Source organism: Lithobates pipiens, unplaced genomic scaffold (genome assembly GCF_037356315.1).
Source record: "Lithobates pipiens isolate NorthernLeopardFrog02 unplaced genomic scaffold, aLitPip1_a1.2 Scaffold_16, whole genome shotgun sequence".
Lineage (NCBI taxonomy): Eukaryota > Metazoa > Chordata > Amphibia > Anura > Ranidae > Lithobates > Lithobates pipiens.
In genome coordinates this window covers 615,518,735-615,536,641 of record NW_027507748.1, presented here as the reverse complement: position 1 = coordinate 615,536,641, position 17,907 = coordinate 615,518,735, and the positions used below count along the sequence as shown (strand labels likewise).

Sequence of the window (17,907 nt, the reverse complement as noted above, 5' to 3'; positions counted from 1 at the left end):
TCTCATCGGTCCACAGAATGTTGTCCCAAAAGTCTTGGGGATCATCAAGATGTGTTGTGGAGAAATTGAGACGAGCTTTGATGTTCTTTTTGCTCAGCAGTGGTTTTCTCCTTGGAACTCTGCCATGCAGGCCATTTTTGTCCAGTCTTTTCCTGATGGTGGAGGCATGAACGCTGACCTTAACTGAGGCAAGTGAGGCCTGCAGTTCCTTGGACGTTGTTGTGGGGTCTTTTGTGACCTCTTGGATGAGTCGTCGCTGCGCTCTTGGGGTAATTTTGGGCGGCCGGCCACTCATGGGAAGGTTCACCACTGTTCCATGTCTTCGCTATTTGTGGATAATGGCTCTCACTGTGGTTCGCTGGATTCCCAAAGCTTTGGAAATGGCTTTATAACCCTTTCCAGACTGATAGATCTCAATTACTTTCTTTCTCAATTGTTCCTGAATTTCTTTGGGTCTCGGCATGATGTGTAGCTTTTTAAGGATCTTCTGGTGGACCTTACTGTGTCAAGCAGCTCCTATTTAAGTGATTCCTTGATTGTGAACAGGTGTGGCAATAATCAGGCCTGGGTGTGGCTAGAGAAATTGAACTCAGGTGTGGACAACCACAGTTATAGTATGTTTTAACAAGGGGGGCAATCACTTTTTCACACAGGGCCATGATGGTTTGGATTTTTTTTCACCTTTAATAATAAACACCTTCATTTACAAATTGCATTTTGTGTTTACTTGTGTTGTCCTTGACTATTGTTTAAATTGGTTTGATGTTCCGAAACACTTAAGTGTGACAAACATGCAAAGGAACAGGAAATGAGGAAGGGGGCAAACACTTTTTCACACCACTGTATTATCTCAGTCATCCCCATCCATCTGGGGGAACATCGCCACCCAAGCAGCTCTACAGCGTGCAAGTAGCTTGCCAACCTCACTAAACATATACAGCATAAAACATCTAATAGTGAACAGTCCTCCTTATTGGAAAAGTGATGTAAGGGCAGGGTCCTTGGTCAGTTTGCAATTCAGTCCCTGGTGGGGTAATCAGCCACAAGCGTTACTGGCGTTTTTAAAGGTCCATTACATCTGGTAAGCAGACATTTCTTATCATTGGTGGTGGTCTTGTATAGTGTCCATTACACAGGGGATTGGAAGGGAATGTACTGTATCTGAAAGTCTACACATGGACTACTAATTTCAAGATTTTGGCACTGCTGTCTACCTATCACCCTGCTCTTTATATCTAATAGTGAACAGTCCTTTAATAAGGACTGTTCACTATTAGATGTTTTATGCTGTACATGTTAAGCGCGACTACATATTATGCTGTTTTAGTGATAGCACACATTTGAGTCGCAGCTTCAATGCTGCTTTCATTTTAAGCACTTTTTTTCTCCCATATACAACCTCACCAAACAATTGCTTGTAAATAATGGACAGGGCCATATCGAAAGCGTCATCTCTAAGCAATGATTCCAGACACTCGCTTGAACCTAAAGAGGTGACGCACCAAATTGAATGGTATATGCATACATAAATTGTAAATAGCAAAACAAATGAGTATTGGGTAGATGAAATTTCGTTTTTTAAGGCATCAAACTGGAGGAGCTTTCCATTACATACACACAATGGGGTTAATTTACTGAAGCTGGAGAGTGCAAAATGTGGTGTGGCTCTGCATAGAAACCAACCAACTTCCAGGTTTTATTGTCTAAGGTTAATTGAACAAGCTAAAGTTAGAAGCTGATTGGCTACCATGCACAGCTGCACTAGATTTTGCACTCTCCAGGTTTTAGTAAATCATCCCGAATATTTCCTACTTTTTTTTATGCCAAATTTGGTCCATATGACCGAGTCTTGGTGAAGTGAAGTGGTGAAGTGAAAAATTGTGGCAACTGAGTATTTTTTTCACAGAGCTGTATGTGGGGAAATTTTGGTACAGTCCCCCCAAACAATAAATTATTTTTTAACAACAAAGTTAAAGGATGACTTAACATAACATGTTAAACCCATAATCACAGTGTAACATGTTATGACTGCACTGACCCCCGCACCTCCCACTCCTCTGCTGTGACAGCTAGCGAGGAATCTTCTCCCCGCTAGCTGACAAAATTTGCAGACATGTGGGGCACTACCCACCCGGCCTCTCACATGCACAGCTCTCTGTGAATAGAAAACAATAAGGTCTGGCAGCCTTTGCAGCTGTTGGCTTGTAGTTTTCCATGAACTATCGCAGGAAGCCCAGTGACAGTGACAGATCTGCAGAAGACCTGCATGGCACCAGTGATCTGCTGAGTGCTGGTGTAATGCTTTACAGGCTCCTGCAACAAAAAATAATAAATGCACTTTTTTTTGTGAAAAGGTGAACTTATCCTTTAAAACTGATATATGGTCAGGCATTTGGCCAATGCTTCTAGTGTACCGTATTTTTCGGACTATAAGGCGCACCGGATTATAAGGCGCACTAGCAACGACCGGCTGATAAAATGGATATTTCCATATATAAGGCGCATCGGACTATAAGGCGCACCGGATTATAAGGCGCACTAGCAACGACCGGCTGATAAAATGGATATTTCCATATATATATAAGGCGCATCGGACTATAAGGCGCACGGTCGATTTTGTGAGAAAATTTAGGCTTTTACGTGCGCCTTATAGTCCGAAGGTTAACGTCAAGAGACCGGGTGGCTTTTTCCACGAATCTCCATCCCTATTGATCTGTGACTCCATGCGCGCCCATCTGACAGATACTGTTAACAAAGAACTCCAGCGATGTCAACAGGTCATATATAAGGCGCACCGGATTATAAGGCGCACGGTCGTTTTTGGGAGAAAATTTAGGCTTTTACGTGCGCCTTATAGTCCGAAAAATACGGTATAGTCAGCTTTATTGGCAATCCATATTTTCTTATAATATGTAATGTCACACAAGAAGAATTTTTAAAACTGTGTTACTAAAAAGAACAGATGAAATGTGTCATAATGTTTTAATAATTACATAATGTCTGATATGTTAAACTTTTTTTTTTACAGTGAGAGTCCCTCTTCTATTTTCTGCCATGCCTCTTCCAGTGATGAGATCAATGATGTCCAAAGTAGTTTTGGATAATGAACAAGGTAAAAAGTTATACACGCTCTGTGAGCACAACCAGAATATCTACAAAGTGAAATGAAACAATAAGTCTAGCCATAATGATAAATACATTTTAAAAAAATCAGTTGATTCTGGTTAGTTTGATACCATGTTAATTCCTTGAAATAGGCCCTTAAAGAGGAAGTTTCCACTTTGAAGGGCCAGCAATGCTACAGCACTGCAGATGTGATATGTCTCATGTGGTGGCTGATGTTTTCAATCACCCTCTACTGTGGATGGTCCAAAGGAATATGTAGAAAATTCTGTATAAACAGAGCAAGATATGTTATGATTGCAAGAGGTGATAACCTAGGACTACAGGAGTATCAAACCTATAATTCAACCCAAAACTGAATAATCAGCTTGGGGTAGAGTTGATATTTAAAAAGTTGACGTCTTTTCGGCAGTTAATGATTATGTATTTAGAGAAAGTATCAAAAATTAAAATAGGTACTGAAAGGCTGAACATATATTAAGAACAGTGGTTTAACACTAGCAATAGCTGGCCACGCAGCTGCTATGGGGCCTTGGATAGAAGCTGAGCCTCACTGGGGAGTAGAGCTGCACGATTCTGGCTAAAATGAGAATCACATTTTTTTTGCTTAGAAAATAGACCACGATTCTTTCACGATTCTCGCAGCGTAACATTATCTTTCACATTAAAACAAAAAAAAAATTTGCTAACTTTACTATTTCATTCTTTTTTATTTATTGAAGTGTATTTTTTCCCAAAAAATTGCATTTGAAAGACCGCTGGGCAAATACAGTGTGACATAAAATATTACAGCAATTGCCGTTTTATTCCCTAGGATCTCTGCTAAATAATAATAAAAAAATATATATATATATGTGTGTGTGTGTGTGTGTGTGTGTGTGTGTGTGTGTGTGTGTGTGTGTGTGTGTGTGTGTGTGTGTGTGTGTGTGTGTGTTTGGGGGTTCCAAGTAATTTTCTAGCAAAAAATATTGATTTTAACTTAAGAAAGAAGTGTCAGAAAAAGATGTAGTTCCGAGCGTCCATCTTCTTGGTGGGTCTCCGTGGGTCTCACTGCTCCGGCGCAGCGATGACGTCACTCCCGTGCAGGCGCACGGGAGCCGACACTCGCGGCATATCGCCGCGATCTGTGTCTTACCCAGTGCGCCTGCGCGCCTGGCTGTCTTCAGGTAAATATCTCCTAAACCGTATAGGTTTAGGAGATATTTCTTGGACCTACATGTAAGCCTTAATCTAGGCTTACCTGTAGGTCAAAGTGGTTTGTAAGGGTTTACAACCACTTTAAGTGGTTAAACTTCCTGCATTTACACTGGAAAGCTTGGCAGACTGCCCTGATTATTTGTTTACACAAGAGGTTCTATCCTTTTGATCTAAGAAGCAAGTTAGTTACAATGTTTCAAGTTCTAAACTTGGCAGATTGCCCGGGATGCTTTCTTTTGACAGCTGAGTGAGCAGATAATATCTCCACTTGTTTATATGAAAGAATCGCCTACTCTCAGCAGGAGAGATCGTCAGGGGTCGTGAATGGAGATCGCAATTTTTTAACGATTAATAGTGCAGCTCTATTGTGAAGCAGGGGTAGGCAACCTTAAAGAGGTGGAGATCTATCTGAAACAAAGGCCCATGCCCCCATCTATAACTGACCATCACAGCAAGGAGCACATAGAGGGGCAAACGCATAAAAGACAAAACCAGAGAACATTCCCAGCTCAACTCACCAACCAGTCTGCTGACCAACTGAATTAAGCTGTCCAACGGTCTGTGCTAAAAACAAGGGTTTAGTTAGCACGAATTTGCAAACACATGCATAAGCTGCAAGGCCTCTTCATGGCACCCTGTGTATTGCTTGCAGTCCTAATCGGATCTATCTGAACATGGGAGAAGTCAAAGATCACCAGGCCCAGTGTCGCCTCCTCACACCTGATTTAAACCTCCGATTGCCGCACTAGCATGTCGCAATCATGGGTCTAATTCAGGTGGTGAGGAGGCATTATATTGCCTCCTCACCACCTGTCAAACACACTTGGATCTCTTTTCAGAGGAACAGCAGTGCCTGCAGCACTTGTAAATGAACACTTAGTTGAATTTGGCAGTGGCAGCCTGAGGGCTCGTTCACATGTAAAGTGTGCGTGTGTGTTAAAACTCTGCAGTTGAGTCACAGTTTTACCACCCCAATCTCTACCCCCTTTAGCTGCGGAGGCAGCAGCCAACAGTATACACATGTTGCAGCAGGAATTAGGCCCCCTGTTGCTTTTGGTGGGTGCAACAACCTGTCAATCATGACCCATTCAAATAAATGAGGCCACTCTGCAAGTGTTCCACAACTGCATGCTTCTGCAGGGTCCAAGGGATTAAAGCAGGTGGTAAGAAAGCAACACAGTGCTGCCTGCTTTCACCCCTTGTTTGCTGTACTGTACAAGATTGCAGGGCACTTGGAAACTGCTAGACAGGATAAGAGATGAAGTGCAGTTGGTATCACTCCGCATTGGACAGGAGCCAGCACTATAGAGGAGGCATTGGCTTATGCGGCTCTGGGTCCCTACTACAGCTCCAGCTTTACAAGTAGTCCCTCTGCATTGCACTCTGTTTGATCTGGAATGGTGGGTCAGCAAGCCCAGAAAGCGATGTACCAGTCACCTTTCTGCCATATACAGGTTGATGACCCCCAATCCAGTGTATAAAAACCAAAGGCAGACTTCCGGGTCTATGCTGGTCACAGATCCCCTTCATGCAGTAAAAACTATTATTATTATTACTACTACTTCAACTATGATTTTTATCCAAAGGACTGTTCCCTAGTAGACTGACTATGCTGGCAACTTCCCTGCTTCCCTTTCTTGTTTTAGGCCACGTTCATACTATTGTGCTTTCCGTATGGCCACATTTACATGGACACAGCAGCTTGTTCATTGTATGGCTTGTTTATGAAAAATGCAGGGAAAATGTCCTTGCACCTTTTTTCAAAATCGCAGCCACAGGGAAACCACATAGTGCTTTGTGGTTCCCAGCATGGAAAAAAAGCGCTGCGGTTTTCAGTGTGTGGGGGTGCCATTAGACTGCAGTGCTAACAGCAGTGAGTTTTTTTTCTGTGAATACAGGAAAACCTGCAGTTTACACACAGTCCCGCAACTGAAGAAGTGTGAACCTAGCCTAAGGCATATGTTATGTTAAAAAAATGACACATAGGGAGAAATGTATCAAAACTGCACTAAATCTGGTGCAGCTGTGCATAGTTAACAGTCAGCTTCTATGTTTTATTATCCAAGCTTAATTGAACATGCTGAATTTAGAAGCTGATTGGTTACTGTGCTCAGCTGCACAAGATTCTGTGTGCACCAGTTTTAGTAAATCTCCCCCATATTGACACAGTTGACACTGCCAGCTGAGAATTAGCTAAGGGCCCCATCAGAATTCTGCTGTGGGACTCTATAATCCAAAGTTATGTTCCTGCTGTGAGATCACCCAGAAGTGGGAGCTGTCAAAACCAGGTACCCACTCCCCCATGAAAGGTGCCAAATGTGGCACCGCAGGGGGGAGGAAGCAGATACGCAGAGCTTCCACTTTTGGGTGGAGCTCCGCAATAATATTTCCGAATTGCACCTTTGAGCCCAGCTCCCACCCAAAAGCTGGGCAAAACCTTGAGAGCACTGTGTGAAATAAAGGTAAAAAAATATGTGAAAGTGAGCATGGGCTTGAAGGCAGTTGTTAATTAGATAAAATCCCATCAGGCCATTCAAGAAAAGGAAAAAATTGCATTTACATTAGATTTGGAGGTGGTATCAGTTAAAGGCAATGCAAATCTAGTAATAAAATTATATGGCTGTATTTTATAAAGGTGGCAGTCTTTTTTTCTTTAAAGTGGAAGTAAACCCATCGATTTAACCAGTTAAAAAAAAAAAGGCACGCCGGGAATGCTAACTGCACATTGGCTGTGCTCTCAGCCAAACTATCAAACCATCCAATGGCTGGTGTCATAACGAATCACATGTGCAGCACCATAGCAGTTGAAGATTAAACAGAGGCAAAGATGGCAGCTTCCTTGGCTGAAAACGATAGGGGAGTTTACTTCCACTTTAAAGCAGCAGTATGCCCTCAATCAGATCATAATGCTGCTCCCTATGGATCCCATAGTTTTGAGTGGATAGGACCTTTCATTTAGTGATTACATTGATCATGGAATGGGGGCTCTTTCATGCTGGGTCCTCTGGGAATAACATCACAATACCCAAGTTCCATAACTATATATTGACACAAGGCTTCTATTGCTTATTATCTCTCTACAACATGGGTCTCCAAACATTTCAAACAAAAGGCCAGTTAATTGTCCTTCAGACTTTAGGAGGGCCGGATCGTGGCCAGCAGGGGCAGAAAATGTCACAGGCTCAGCATGAGAGAGAATAAATATGGCCTCAGGGTTAGTGGTCAATAGGAGTATGAGTAGTGTCCCTATTAGGAGGAATAGTATCCCATCATTGGTATTGGTGGAAGAAATAGTGCCCCATTGTTTGTGTAAGTGGGAGGAATAGTTCCACAAGGGCCGGATAACGGCTGGCAAAGGGCCACATTTGGCCCTCAGCCCGCAGTTTGGAAACTCCTGGTCTAGAAGGTACAAGATACAAATCAAGTCTTGTATGAAAAACCTGCTCACTAGTTGCTACTGTATCCTGATCAAAGTTGGACTTCACTTTCACTTGATACATTTGACCTCCAGTCTTTTCTAACACAGCTTCCTTATTTCCTCTGTTTCAGGAGCTCTGTTTGCATGCATCGCCTGTTTGGAGAGTTTAATTGGAACCCTGACCGTTGCTTTTTACAACAGCATCTATGCAGCCACTGTCTTGTGGTTTCCTGGCTTTTGTTTCCTGTTGTCTGCCGCGCTTTGCTTAATTCCAATCGGAGTAGTGTGGTAAGAAGCTTTGTTTGTGATATTTACACAGATATCAAATTTTCTAGTTAAAGTATTTTATATACAGTACATGCCTCATCAATTAATTAAATTTTTTGTAAAAATTAGACATTATGTAATTCTGATTCTAAAGGCCTCTTTGTTAAACAGGATAAGCTTGTGATGGACACAAGATGTGGATTTGGTTAATGATTATATTAGATTTGTTCTGTATGGTTGTGAATGTATTGCTCATTGAGATTTTTATGTGCTTGCGGGAAAGATTGTAATACATGAACAAATACTGACGTGATTTGTTTAATTTTGGTACAATCCTTCCCTTAATGAAGCAAGAACAAAGAACTATTGTATCAGGAGTATTGGAGTAACCATTTTTCTGTTACTGCCTTAGTGTAGATGGCCTTTTTAATAGTCATCCACCCGCTGTTGTATTGCCAAAATCAGTGAAGAGCATTCCAGTAGGACATGTTCCCTCTGAGATGTTCTGTATATTTTATTAGGATGTTTTGCACTGTTATGCCGCGTACACACGACCGGACTTTTCGACATCAAAGGTCCAACGGAACGATTCCGGCGGACCATTCAATCGTGTGTGGGCTGCAGCGGACTTTTGATTTGCAAAAATCCGACAGACTTTAGAAATGGAACATGTTTCAAATTTTTCCGCCGGACACAGTTTCTACCGAGAAATCCACTCGTGTGTATGCTAGTCGGACAAAAACTGACGCTAGGGCAGCTATTGGCTACTGGCTATGAACTTCCTTATTCTAGTTCGGTCATACGTCATCACGTTCGAATCCGTCTGACTTTGGTGTGATTGTGTGTGGCTAAGTCCGTTCATTCGGAAAGTCCGTCAGAACTCCACCGAAAGTCCATCGGACCTAGTTCCTCAAAGTCCGGTCGTGTGTACGCGGCATTAGGTGGAGCAGCCAATGTCTTACACACACTGTGTGACTACGGGTTGTAGGGCCAATGATTCCCATAAAGAGTAATTAAATTGCTTTGTTTCTACTAAGTGAAGCCCAATGGGGTGTTTGGGAAGCCCCTTAATCGGCCATCTACACAACTGTTTTTTAAAAAAAATTGTTGCTCTGAAGAGCAAGGATGTGCAGCCTTCATGTTTTTTACTTGTGCCTGTACATCGGCAAGCTGTGTCCTCCTGTGTTTGTAAAGTGAATGTTAATTTCCAGCTTACATTGGGAAGTGGTAGAAGCTGATGTGGTCTTCTACACAAATTGTACAGATGACCATAGATATCAAATAAGTATTGTCCAATCCAGCTGTTTTTAAAAAGTGGTGCCACAGTCCCATGTTTATTTATATGTCACTGCCAAGAAAATGCACAATGCAGCCCAGACTCTTTTTGGAAAATTTCTTGGCATACAACCGGGCCTTTCACTTCCATAGGTTGATGGGCCTTATATTGAAGAGAATGGAATCTGAACTGTGCATATGTCCATGGAATGATTCAAGACAGAGGAGATGTCTAAAGAGGTATAGTTGCACCGATATCGGTATCTTTTGCAGATACACGAGTACTTGTACTTGTGCAAATGCTCCGATATCTAAAACCAATACTTCAAACACTCGCCAACACCAATTACCGATATTGTGCGGTACAATTTGAGCCCATACAAAATTAATGGGCTTGATCGCACTGCAGAAAATGACATGTGATTTGAACAGGAATGAGGTGGGATTCTTGTTCAAATCACATGCAGTTTCCTGCACTGCAAGAGGAGAGGGAGAGCCAATAGTGTAGCAATGTTTATTCAAAAAAGGGTTAAAATGAAACAGTATTGCACTCACAGAAACCACTGGTGACAGGCATAAAACAAGCTCACTGAAGCGCCCCCAGTCCAAACTTCAGTCCCCGCTAGAACCGCTAGAGAAAGTGCTGTGAAGTCGAAGCAAGAATCCAGGTAAGTCACGGGGAGCTGCGGGAAACTGGATGTGATTTGGACAAGAATCACACCGCATTCCTCTTCAATCCATCATGAATGCTGCTGCCAGACTCATCTACCTTACCAATTGCTCTGTGTCTGTTACTCCTCTCTGTCAATCCCTCCACTGGCTTCCGCTCAGCCAAAGAATTAAATTCAAAATACTAACAACTATGTACAAAGCCATCCACAACTCTGTCCCCAGCTACATCACTAGCCTAGTCTCTAAACACCAACCTACTCGTTCTCTTCATTCCTCTCAAGACCTCCTACTCTCTAGCTCCCTCATCACCTCCTCCCATGCTCACCTCCAGGACTTTTCCAAAGCCTCTCCAACCCTATGGGATGCCCTACCCCAATCTGTTTGCCTATCTCCTACTTTATTAGCTTTTAGATGATCCCTGAAAACCTTTCTCTTCAGAGAAGCCTACCCTACCCACACCTAACAACTGTATTTTAATTTTCTCCATCAGCTCATCCCCCACAGTTATCACCTTGTTTCAACTTGACCCTCCCTTCTAGATTGTAAGCTCTAACGAGCAGGGCCCTCTGAAAGTGTACGGTCTGCCCTCATATTGAAAATATGGACAGAGCTACAGAAGTATATGTTCAATAGCGGGGGGGAGGCAGCAGCAGATAGGATAATTCACTTTACAGTGCACGTACCCTTTAAGAAGAAAACATTGCTAACAGTCGTCACTAATGTTTAATGTTTATTTCATTGCAGGTTCTTGCTGTGTTTTGGCTATCAAGAAAGGGATCATATTCTTCTTGTTAATGAAGAATGCAGCACTGAAGAGGGATCTTGAATGACAGAAATCATGACTCACTAACACTTTAAGCCTGAGAGCACTTGCCATTTTCACTTCCTTTTAAATACTTCCCATAATATAGCATCTGTAGCTGGTCAAACTAGTCTTTTTTTCCTTAAAATAAGGATCCATGATCTATATAGCATTTACCAAGTGGGTAATGAGGTAGATTTTGGTTTTCTAATTTACAAATGAACTTAAGGGAGAAGCCCATAAAAAATGATGTAATACGTTTAGTGAAGATCAGTGTAGTATGTATGTTCTGTATGTCTCATAGCATCCTTTTACTATATACTGTAAACTGCTTTAAAAATGCAGCTCTATCCTTGTGCACTTAATGCCCACACATTTGTGATCCCTGTTATGTTCTTTATAGCTTAAATTTGAAGTGATCGGCCCCTATGAGTGCTATGAGTAGAACTGACAGGTTCACCAAGAGCATGGAGTCTGAATACAAGTTCGTCTTCATCAGAGCACCCTGCAGCGGATAATGGCCATGAACCCTAGTGGCCCCTAGATTTGTTTTCTGCAAACTGGCCCCTGGTCGAGGCCCCCCAGTGGAAGCCCTACTACTATGCAGAGAGCGGGTAAGGCAGAAAACTAAAGATTAGTCTGTAGAAGGGGTCAAGACAAACAGCTAGCAAAAAGCAGTCCGATACAAGCAGGGGTCTTGCCAGATTACAAACACAGGGTAGACATGCAGTCCAGGTCAGCAATGAGTATGCAATAGAGAAGGCTGTAAGGAAAACAGTAGTCAGGTTGAAGCAGGGGTGAAGGCAGGTGGCAAGCAGAGGGTAATCGAGAAGGATTTGTAAAGAATAAGCAGTAGACAGGGCAGAAGTTGGGTCAGCAGCAATCAGGCAATAGCAGACTTCATTATTTATAGTATTCAGGTAGCTGATAAGAAAACATGGCACCAGCCCGTTCAAAGAATGCTGCTTAAATACCTTCCTAGCTACTCCCAGCGTCATTAGCGTGTGTTGATGCCTGTTGAAAAGCCATGACTGAACTGTAAGAAGAGTCACAAGGAAATGCTAAGCTGTAGCATTAGAGAGAGCTAGAACAAAGCTGGAAATTAACACTGCCTGAATGGAGCTGGAGAGAGCTGTAACAAGAACATAGGGGCAGGAAGTCTGCAGCCAACAGGAGAGTTTTAAAGCATCACTTCTTGGAACAGACACTATGTAGAGAAGTGTAACTTACACATTTAACCAACACTGTTAAAGCGTTTTTAATAGAACCTGCTGCCCCTTAAATTGTATAAACACCAGTGTCACAAAATATAGCAAAACGCTGGTGCTAGTTTCTCACTTTAAAAAGCCAATTACCACATCTATATTAATGAAGGATCAACTATACATTAACAATATAATAATACAAGTCCAAATTGCTTAATATGCCAAATCATTATAAGTAGTCCCAATCCACTGTGCTCGTGTGAAAATGTGTATGGTGACTATTTCTTCTCAATGAGTGAATAAGTGCTTTTTCCACGTGCCTAGGTGAAGTGTGCACTCATCAGACAAAGCAGCCCATGTGCATCTAAGGACGAGCTCTGTGTCCTCTTGTTCTTAACAACTTTTCCCATAAAAGATCCTGATAAGCTCCAGAATGGAAATCCTTCTGATGATAACTCTCATTCAGTCATGGCTTTATATAAGAAACCCAAGAGATAGGTCATAGTGTAGCGTGTTGAAACAAGATGCAGACAACGTTGGTAAAATAAAGTACTCACATGGTTTAGATGCCTGTACGGCGCAACTGTTACAGTATAGTTGCGCTGCCGCTCGTACCCACTGATATGACATCTCGGCTCAGCCACTATGCATTTAATGCATAGCTGAGCTGAGCCGCAACGCCATATCCGGTCTATTGTCTGTCACCCATTCGTCCTTTAGAACACATGGTGGCTTGGTGGACAATTTTGTCTGCACCTTGTTTCAATAAACACACTACACTACAATCTATCTCTTGGGTCTCTTGTATAAAGTCTGCAGCTACAAACACTGTAGCTGTTGACTTTTAATAAGGACACTTACCTGTCCAGGGAGCCCGCAATGTCGGCCCACCGAGGATGATCCGTCCATCGGATCGGGTGCAGGCGCAACCATTGTACCTAAGGGAAACCAGCAGTGGAGCCTTCACAGCTGGTTTTCTACTGCGCATGCGCGAGTGGCGCAGCTCTTTCTGAACGACCTCGTAATCTCTTGGCTCTCTTATATTATCCATGATTGAATGAGAGTTATCACCAGAAATATTTCTATTGTGGGGCATATTAGGATCTTTTATGAAGAAGAGTTGTTAAGAACAAGAGGACACAGAGCTCTTCCTTAGAAGCACATAGGCTGCTTTGTCAGCCACTTATATCTGGTGAATGCACACTTCACCTGGACACGTGGAGAAAGCACTTATTCACCCATTGAGAAAAAATAGTCTGCATACACATTTTCATGCTAGCATGGTGTACTGGGACTATTAATTATTTGGCATATTAAGCAATATGAACTTGTATTAAAGTGGTTGTAAACCCTTACAAACCACTTTGACCTACAGGTAAGCCTAGATTAAGGCTTACCTGTAGGTCCAAGAAATATCTCCCAAACCTATACGGTTTAGGAGATATTTGCCCAAAGACGGGCACCGCTATCTACGGCGCATGCAATGCTGCGAGTCTCGGCTCCCATGCGCATGTGCGGGAGTGACGTCATCGCTGCTTACTACTAAGGAAAGGAAAAAAATGTATATCCAAAAAGAGGGGTGGTCTTTTGTTTAAGACCAAGTCGTAAAGGTAGGTGGAACTCCACTTTAATGAGTACCCCCTGGTGGTATTCAGCCTTTTTTTTCTAGAACCTCAGGACATGTATAATTTATTACCAGTACTCCCTAACCATGTTTATTTATTTTCCAAACTGTAATTTCTCAGATCAGTCCCATATATACATTTAATTTAGGAGCCAGAAGTACCACCTAACATTTTTGGAATTAGTCCTCTGAGTACATGTTTAAGTTACATGTTATTGTTTGAAAATCTGTGTTAAAGGATGTTTTCTTTTTCCATTGGTGAAATTGTACTCTGCACTTTATGGAAGCAGCAGAGCATTGTACTATGTTAGCCATTGATGAAAGCAGAAGTTTGAGGCTGGAATGATGCTATTTATTGGCTAACTCATGAATGAAAGCATAAGGTTTTTGAAACCCATCAGACTGCTTTAATACATTATTACCTACATACAGAGCTTCTGCACATTTTTTTTGAGTAACATTTTTTTTGCTGGAGCAAGGGGTAAGGTAATTATTTCTCCTTAATTACAGTGCAGGGGAACCCCACTGCAAGAGTGGATTTTTTTAAATTTTCACAGAGTGGGGTTTTAAGCCCCTTTCACATGGGGCGAACTGCAGCTGGGATCCGCTAGCTCAGCTGGGGATCTCTCAGCTGATCCCCGCTGAGCAGTAGATAGGTCCATGTCCGCTCATGCAGATACGGACACAGACGTGTCCTCTATGGGTGGCCGGATTTAAATGGACTGCCTGCCAGTTTACACCCAACATCTGATCTGATCTGCTGGACTGAAGGGGATCCCCATCTGTCTTTTTGGTGGATTGGATTGGATGTAGGCGGGTGTAAATGGATATACTGTATGTTCGTTTACACCCGCCACTGCACAGAGAAGAATGGAGGTTCCGATCGGGTGCACCTGAAAAATGGACAGGCGAACTGGATCGGAACATCCGTGTAAAAGGGGCCTTTAGAGCTTGCTATGAGTCACTCTACACTTAGCCGTTAGAGAGATCACATTTTGTTACTTTGTCCATACATATGACTATGGAGCACCTTCATGTCCTTTTTTAGGCAGAATGCTTCTAAAAGTCCAATTAATACTTTGCATGAATATGTTCTACTAGGATTTCTGCAAGCCTAAAAGGTTCAGGTTAAAGTTGATAATCCAACAGCTTGACTAAAGAGTAGGTGACTAAGTTTGCATAAACTCAGCTTGCAGCATGGTCCAAGAACCCAAGGTACTCTCTGGTAAAAAAAAAAGCCATCTTCAGATCCTATATTTCATTATTGCCCATTAAGGATGCCTATCACAGCTACTTGGCCAGTAGTAAAATCTGGGAAATGGCAAGGAGTGGGTCCAAGGTTGAATTTACAATTGCATAATAGAGCTTCCCAAATTTCTGGTCATTCTGCAGTGTGGATTCCAACCCATCAAGTCTTGTTGGTAGTTTACATATTTTAAACTGCAAGGATGACTTTAATGCTGGACTGGACTGTTAAAGGTTTATTTATAGCAACATGTGCATGAAATTGATGAATCATGCTGTGCACTTTTTGAAAAAAAAGAGTTGATAAAGACTTATATAGTATTCTATAAACGTTGTATTATAGCACTTGATTTCAGAATCTACTGATCACATTTTTGAATTCTAGTAATTCCAGTATGAAAAAGATCAGCATGCTTTCTTTGTAACCGCACAAATTAAAGGGAAATTCTTGCCATTGCCACGTATTAAATACTTAATATCGGATATATTTTTGAAATTTTGTAACTGAAGTTTTCTAATTTTGTTATACATATAAGTATTAAAAGATAATTCCAATCTGTTGAATGTGTGGTAATGATTGTTCTGGAGTTGTTTACATTAATCTGTGTTCTACAGAAATTCTGGTATACTTCCATACTCTGCTTTGTGCTGCTCTGTAGTTTCCCAGCATACCAATAGCAGCACTTTGCAGAAAACTGTGTAATAAAATGTAAATATACTGACCTTCATTTCAAGCTGCTGTGTACCAGAGCTCCTATACTGGCTGCTGACCTATTTGGATGGTCAACTTCTGGATACTGAACTTCATCTGCTTTCATTTCGGCTTTCTGGGTAAGAAATTCACATCCCCACTGGCAGAACAGAGCTCTGCATTGTCTACATATACCTCTACCCAGCCTCTCTCCTTGACGATCAGCTTTTGCTGTGACTAATCACAGCAGAAGCGACACGCACCCCCTAGGCAGAAGTGCAGAATTATATATGTATGTATGTATAATATATGTGTGTGTGTGTGTGTGTGTGTGTGTGATTGTGATTGTGCACAGAACAGCCGCCCCGTAGCAGGAAAATCCATCACATCTCCACTGACTGAACGGAGCTCTGCATACGCAGTCTACATATGCAGAGCTCCGTCCAGCCTTGCTCCTTGATGATCAGCGGGTGCTGCCAGACATCCATTGGCCTGCACCCGCTGATCACCTTTTGCTGTGATACAGTTAGGTGCATATATATTTGGACACACGCACAGTTTTTTTTTTTTTTTTTTCAGGTATTTACCAAAACATATTCAAACACTCTCTGGTTTAATTTGAGGGTATGTACATCCAAATTGGAGGAAGGGTTTAGGAATTACAGCTCTTAAAAATAGCTATCCCTTTTTTCAAGGGAAGTAATTGGACAATTGAATCAAAAGCTGTTTCATGGTCAGGTGTGGGCTACTGCTTCATTATTTCTTCATCAATTAGACAGGTAAAAGGTCTGGAGTTGAATCTAAGTGTGGTACCGTATATACTCGAGTATAGGTCGATCCGAATATAAGCCGAGGCCCCTAATTTACCACAAAAAAAATGGGAAAATTTATTGACTCGTGTATAAGCCGAGGGTGAGACATGCCTGTCCATCCCTGTGTGTCCATCCATCCCTGTGTGTCCGTCCATCCCTGTGTGTCCGTCCATCCCTGTGTCCTGTGCCTTTGCCCTGTGCCTTTGTCCTTCTGCAGCGATCTGCATGTAAAAACATGCCAGGATCGCCGCACCTCTTCTCGTCTGTGACAGACGGCGGCCATTCCACTGTTCAAAAGCCGCGCCTCCGTCTGTGATAGGCGGAACACTCAATTTCCCAGCAGTCAGTGTTCCGCCTATCGTGAACATCCTCTCATCCTCGTCCGTAGTATGAGGATGAGCGGATGTCCGTGATAGGCGGACCACTGACTGCTGGGAAATTGAGTGTTCCGCCTATCACAGACAGGGAGGCGCGGCTTTTGAATAGTGGAATGGCCACCGTCTGTCTGCACGACATGCTGATCGGGTAGACAGACGGCGGTGACTCGAGTATAAGCCGAGGGGGGCACTTTCAGCCCTAAAAAAGGGGCTGAAAATCTCGGCTTATACTCGAGTATATACGGTATTTGGAATCTATTGCTGTGAACCTACATCATGCCTGAAAGGAGCTGTCCATGCAAGTGAAACAGGCCATTTTAAGTCTTTAAAAATTAAACAAATCCATCAGAAAGATAGCAGCAACATTAGGATCGGCCAAATCAACAGTTTGATACATTCTGAGGAAAGAACGCACTGGTGAGCTCAGCAATCTAAAAAGGCCTGAACGTCCACAGAAGACAACAGTGGTGGATGATTTTAGGATCCTCTCTATGGTGAAGAAAAACCCATTCACAACAGCCAGACAAGTGAAGGACACTCTCCAGGAGGTGGCCGTATCTTTGTCAAAGTCTACAATCAAGAGAAGACTTCACGAGAGCAAATACGGGGTTCACCACAAAACCATTGCAAACCACTCATAAGCCTGAAGAATAGAAAAGCCAGATTAGACTTAGCCAAAAAAACATAAAAAAAGCCAGACCAGTTCTGGAAAAGCATTCTTTGGACGGATGAAACTAAAATTAATCTGTACCAGAATGACGGGAAGAAAAAAAGTGTGGAGAAGGTTTGGAACAGATCATGATTCAAAGCACACATTATCTTTAAAATATGGTGGAGGCAGTGTGATGGCATGGGCATGCATGGCTTCCAGTGGCACTGGGTCATTGGTGTTTATCGATGTGACAGAAGCAGCCCGATTAATTCTGCAGTGTTTAGAGATATACTGTCAACTCCGATTCAGCCAAAGTTGATTGGACGACACTTCATAATACAGAAGGACAATGATCCAAAACACACCGCAGAAGCAACCCAGGAGCTTTTGAAGCAAAAGAAGTGTAATATTCTGCAATGGCATATCAGTCAATCACCTGATCTCGACACAATTAAGCATGCATTTATTTCACTTGCTGAAGGCAAAACTTAAGGCAGAAAGACCCACAAACAACAAATGAAGACAGCTGCAGTTAGTTAGTCTGTCA

The 17,907-nt window shown here is 42.3% G+C and overlaps 1 protein-coding gene across 1 annotated transcript in view; it reads left to right on the top strand.

The window, feature by feature from the left end:
- SLC46A3 (solute carrier family 46 member 3) overlaps window positions 1-15,392 on the top strand; it is a 61,528-nt gene extending 46,136 nt beyond the window's left edge. Inside the window, exons 4-6 of the mRNA XM_077484080.1 lie at window positions 3,029-3,112; window positions 7,870-8,026; window positions 10,697-15,392. Of these exons, the coding sequence (XP_077340206.1) occupies window positions 3,029-3,112; window positions 7,870-8,026; window positions 10,697-10,778 (323 nt within the window). The 3' untranslated portion in view covers window positions 10,779-15,392. The remainder of the gene's footprint in view (window positions 1-3,028; window positions 3,113-7,869; window positions 8,027-10,696) is intronic.
- The last annotated feature ends 2,515 nt before the right edge of the window (window positions 15,393-17,907 follow it).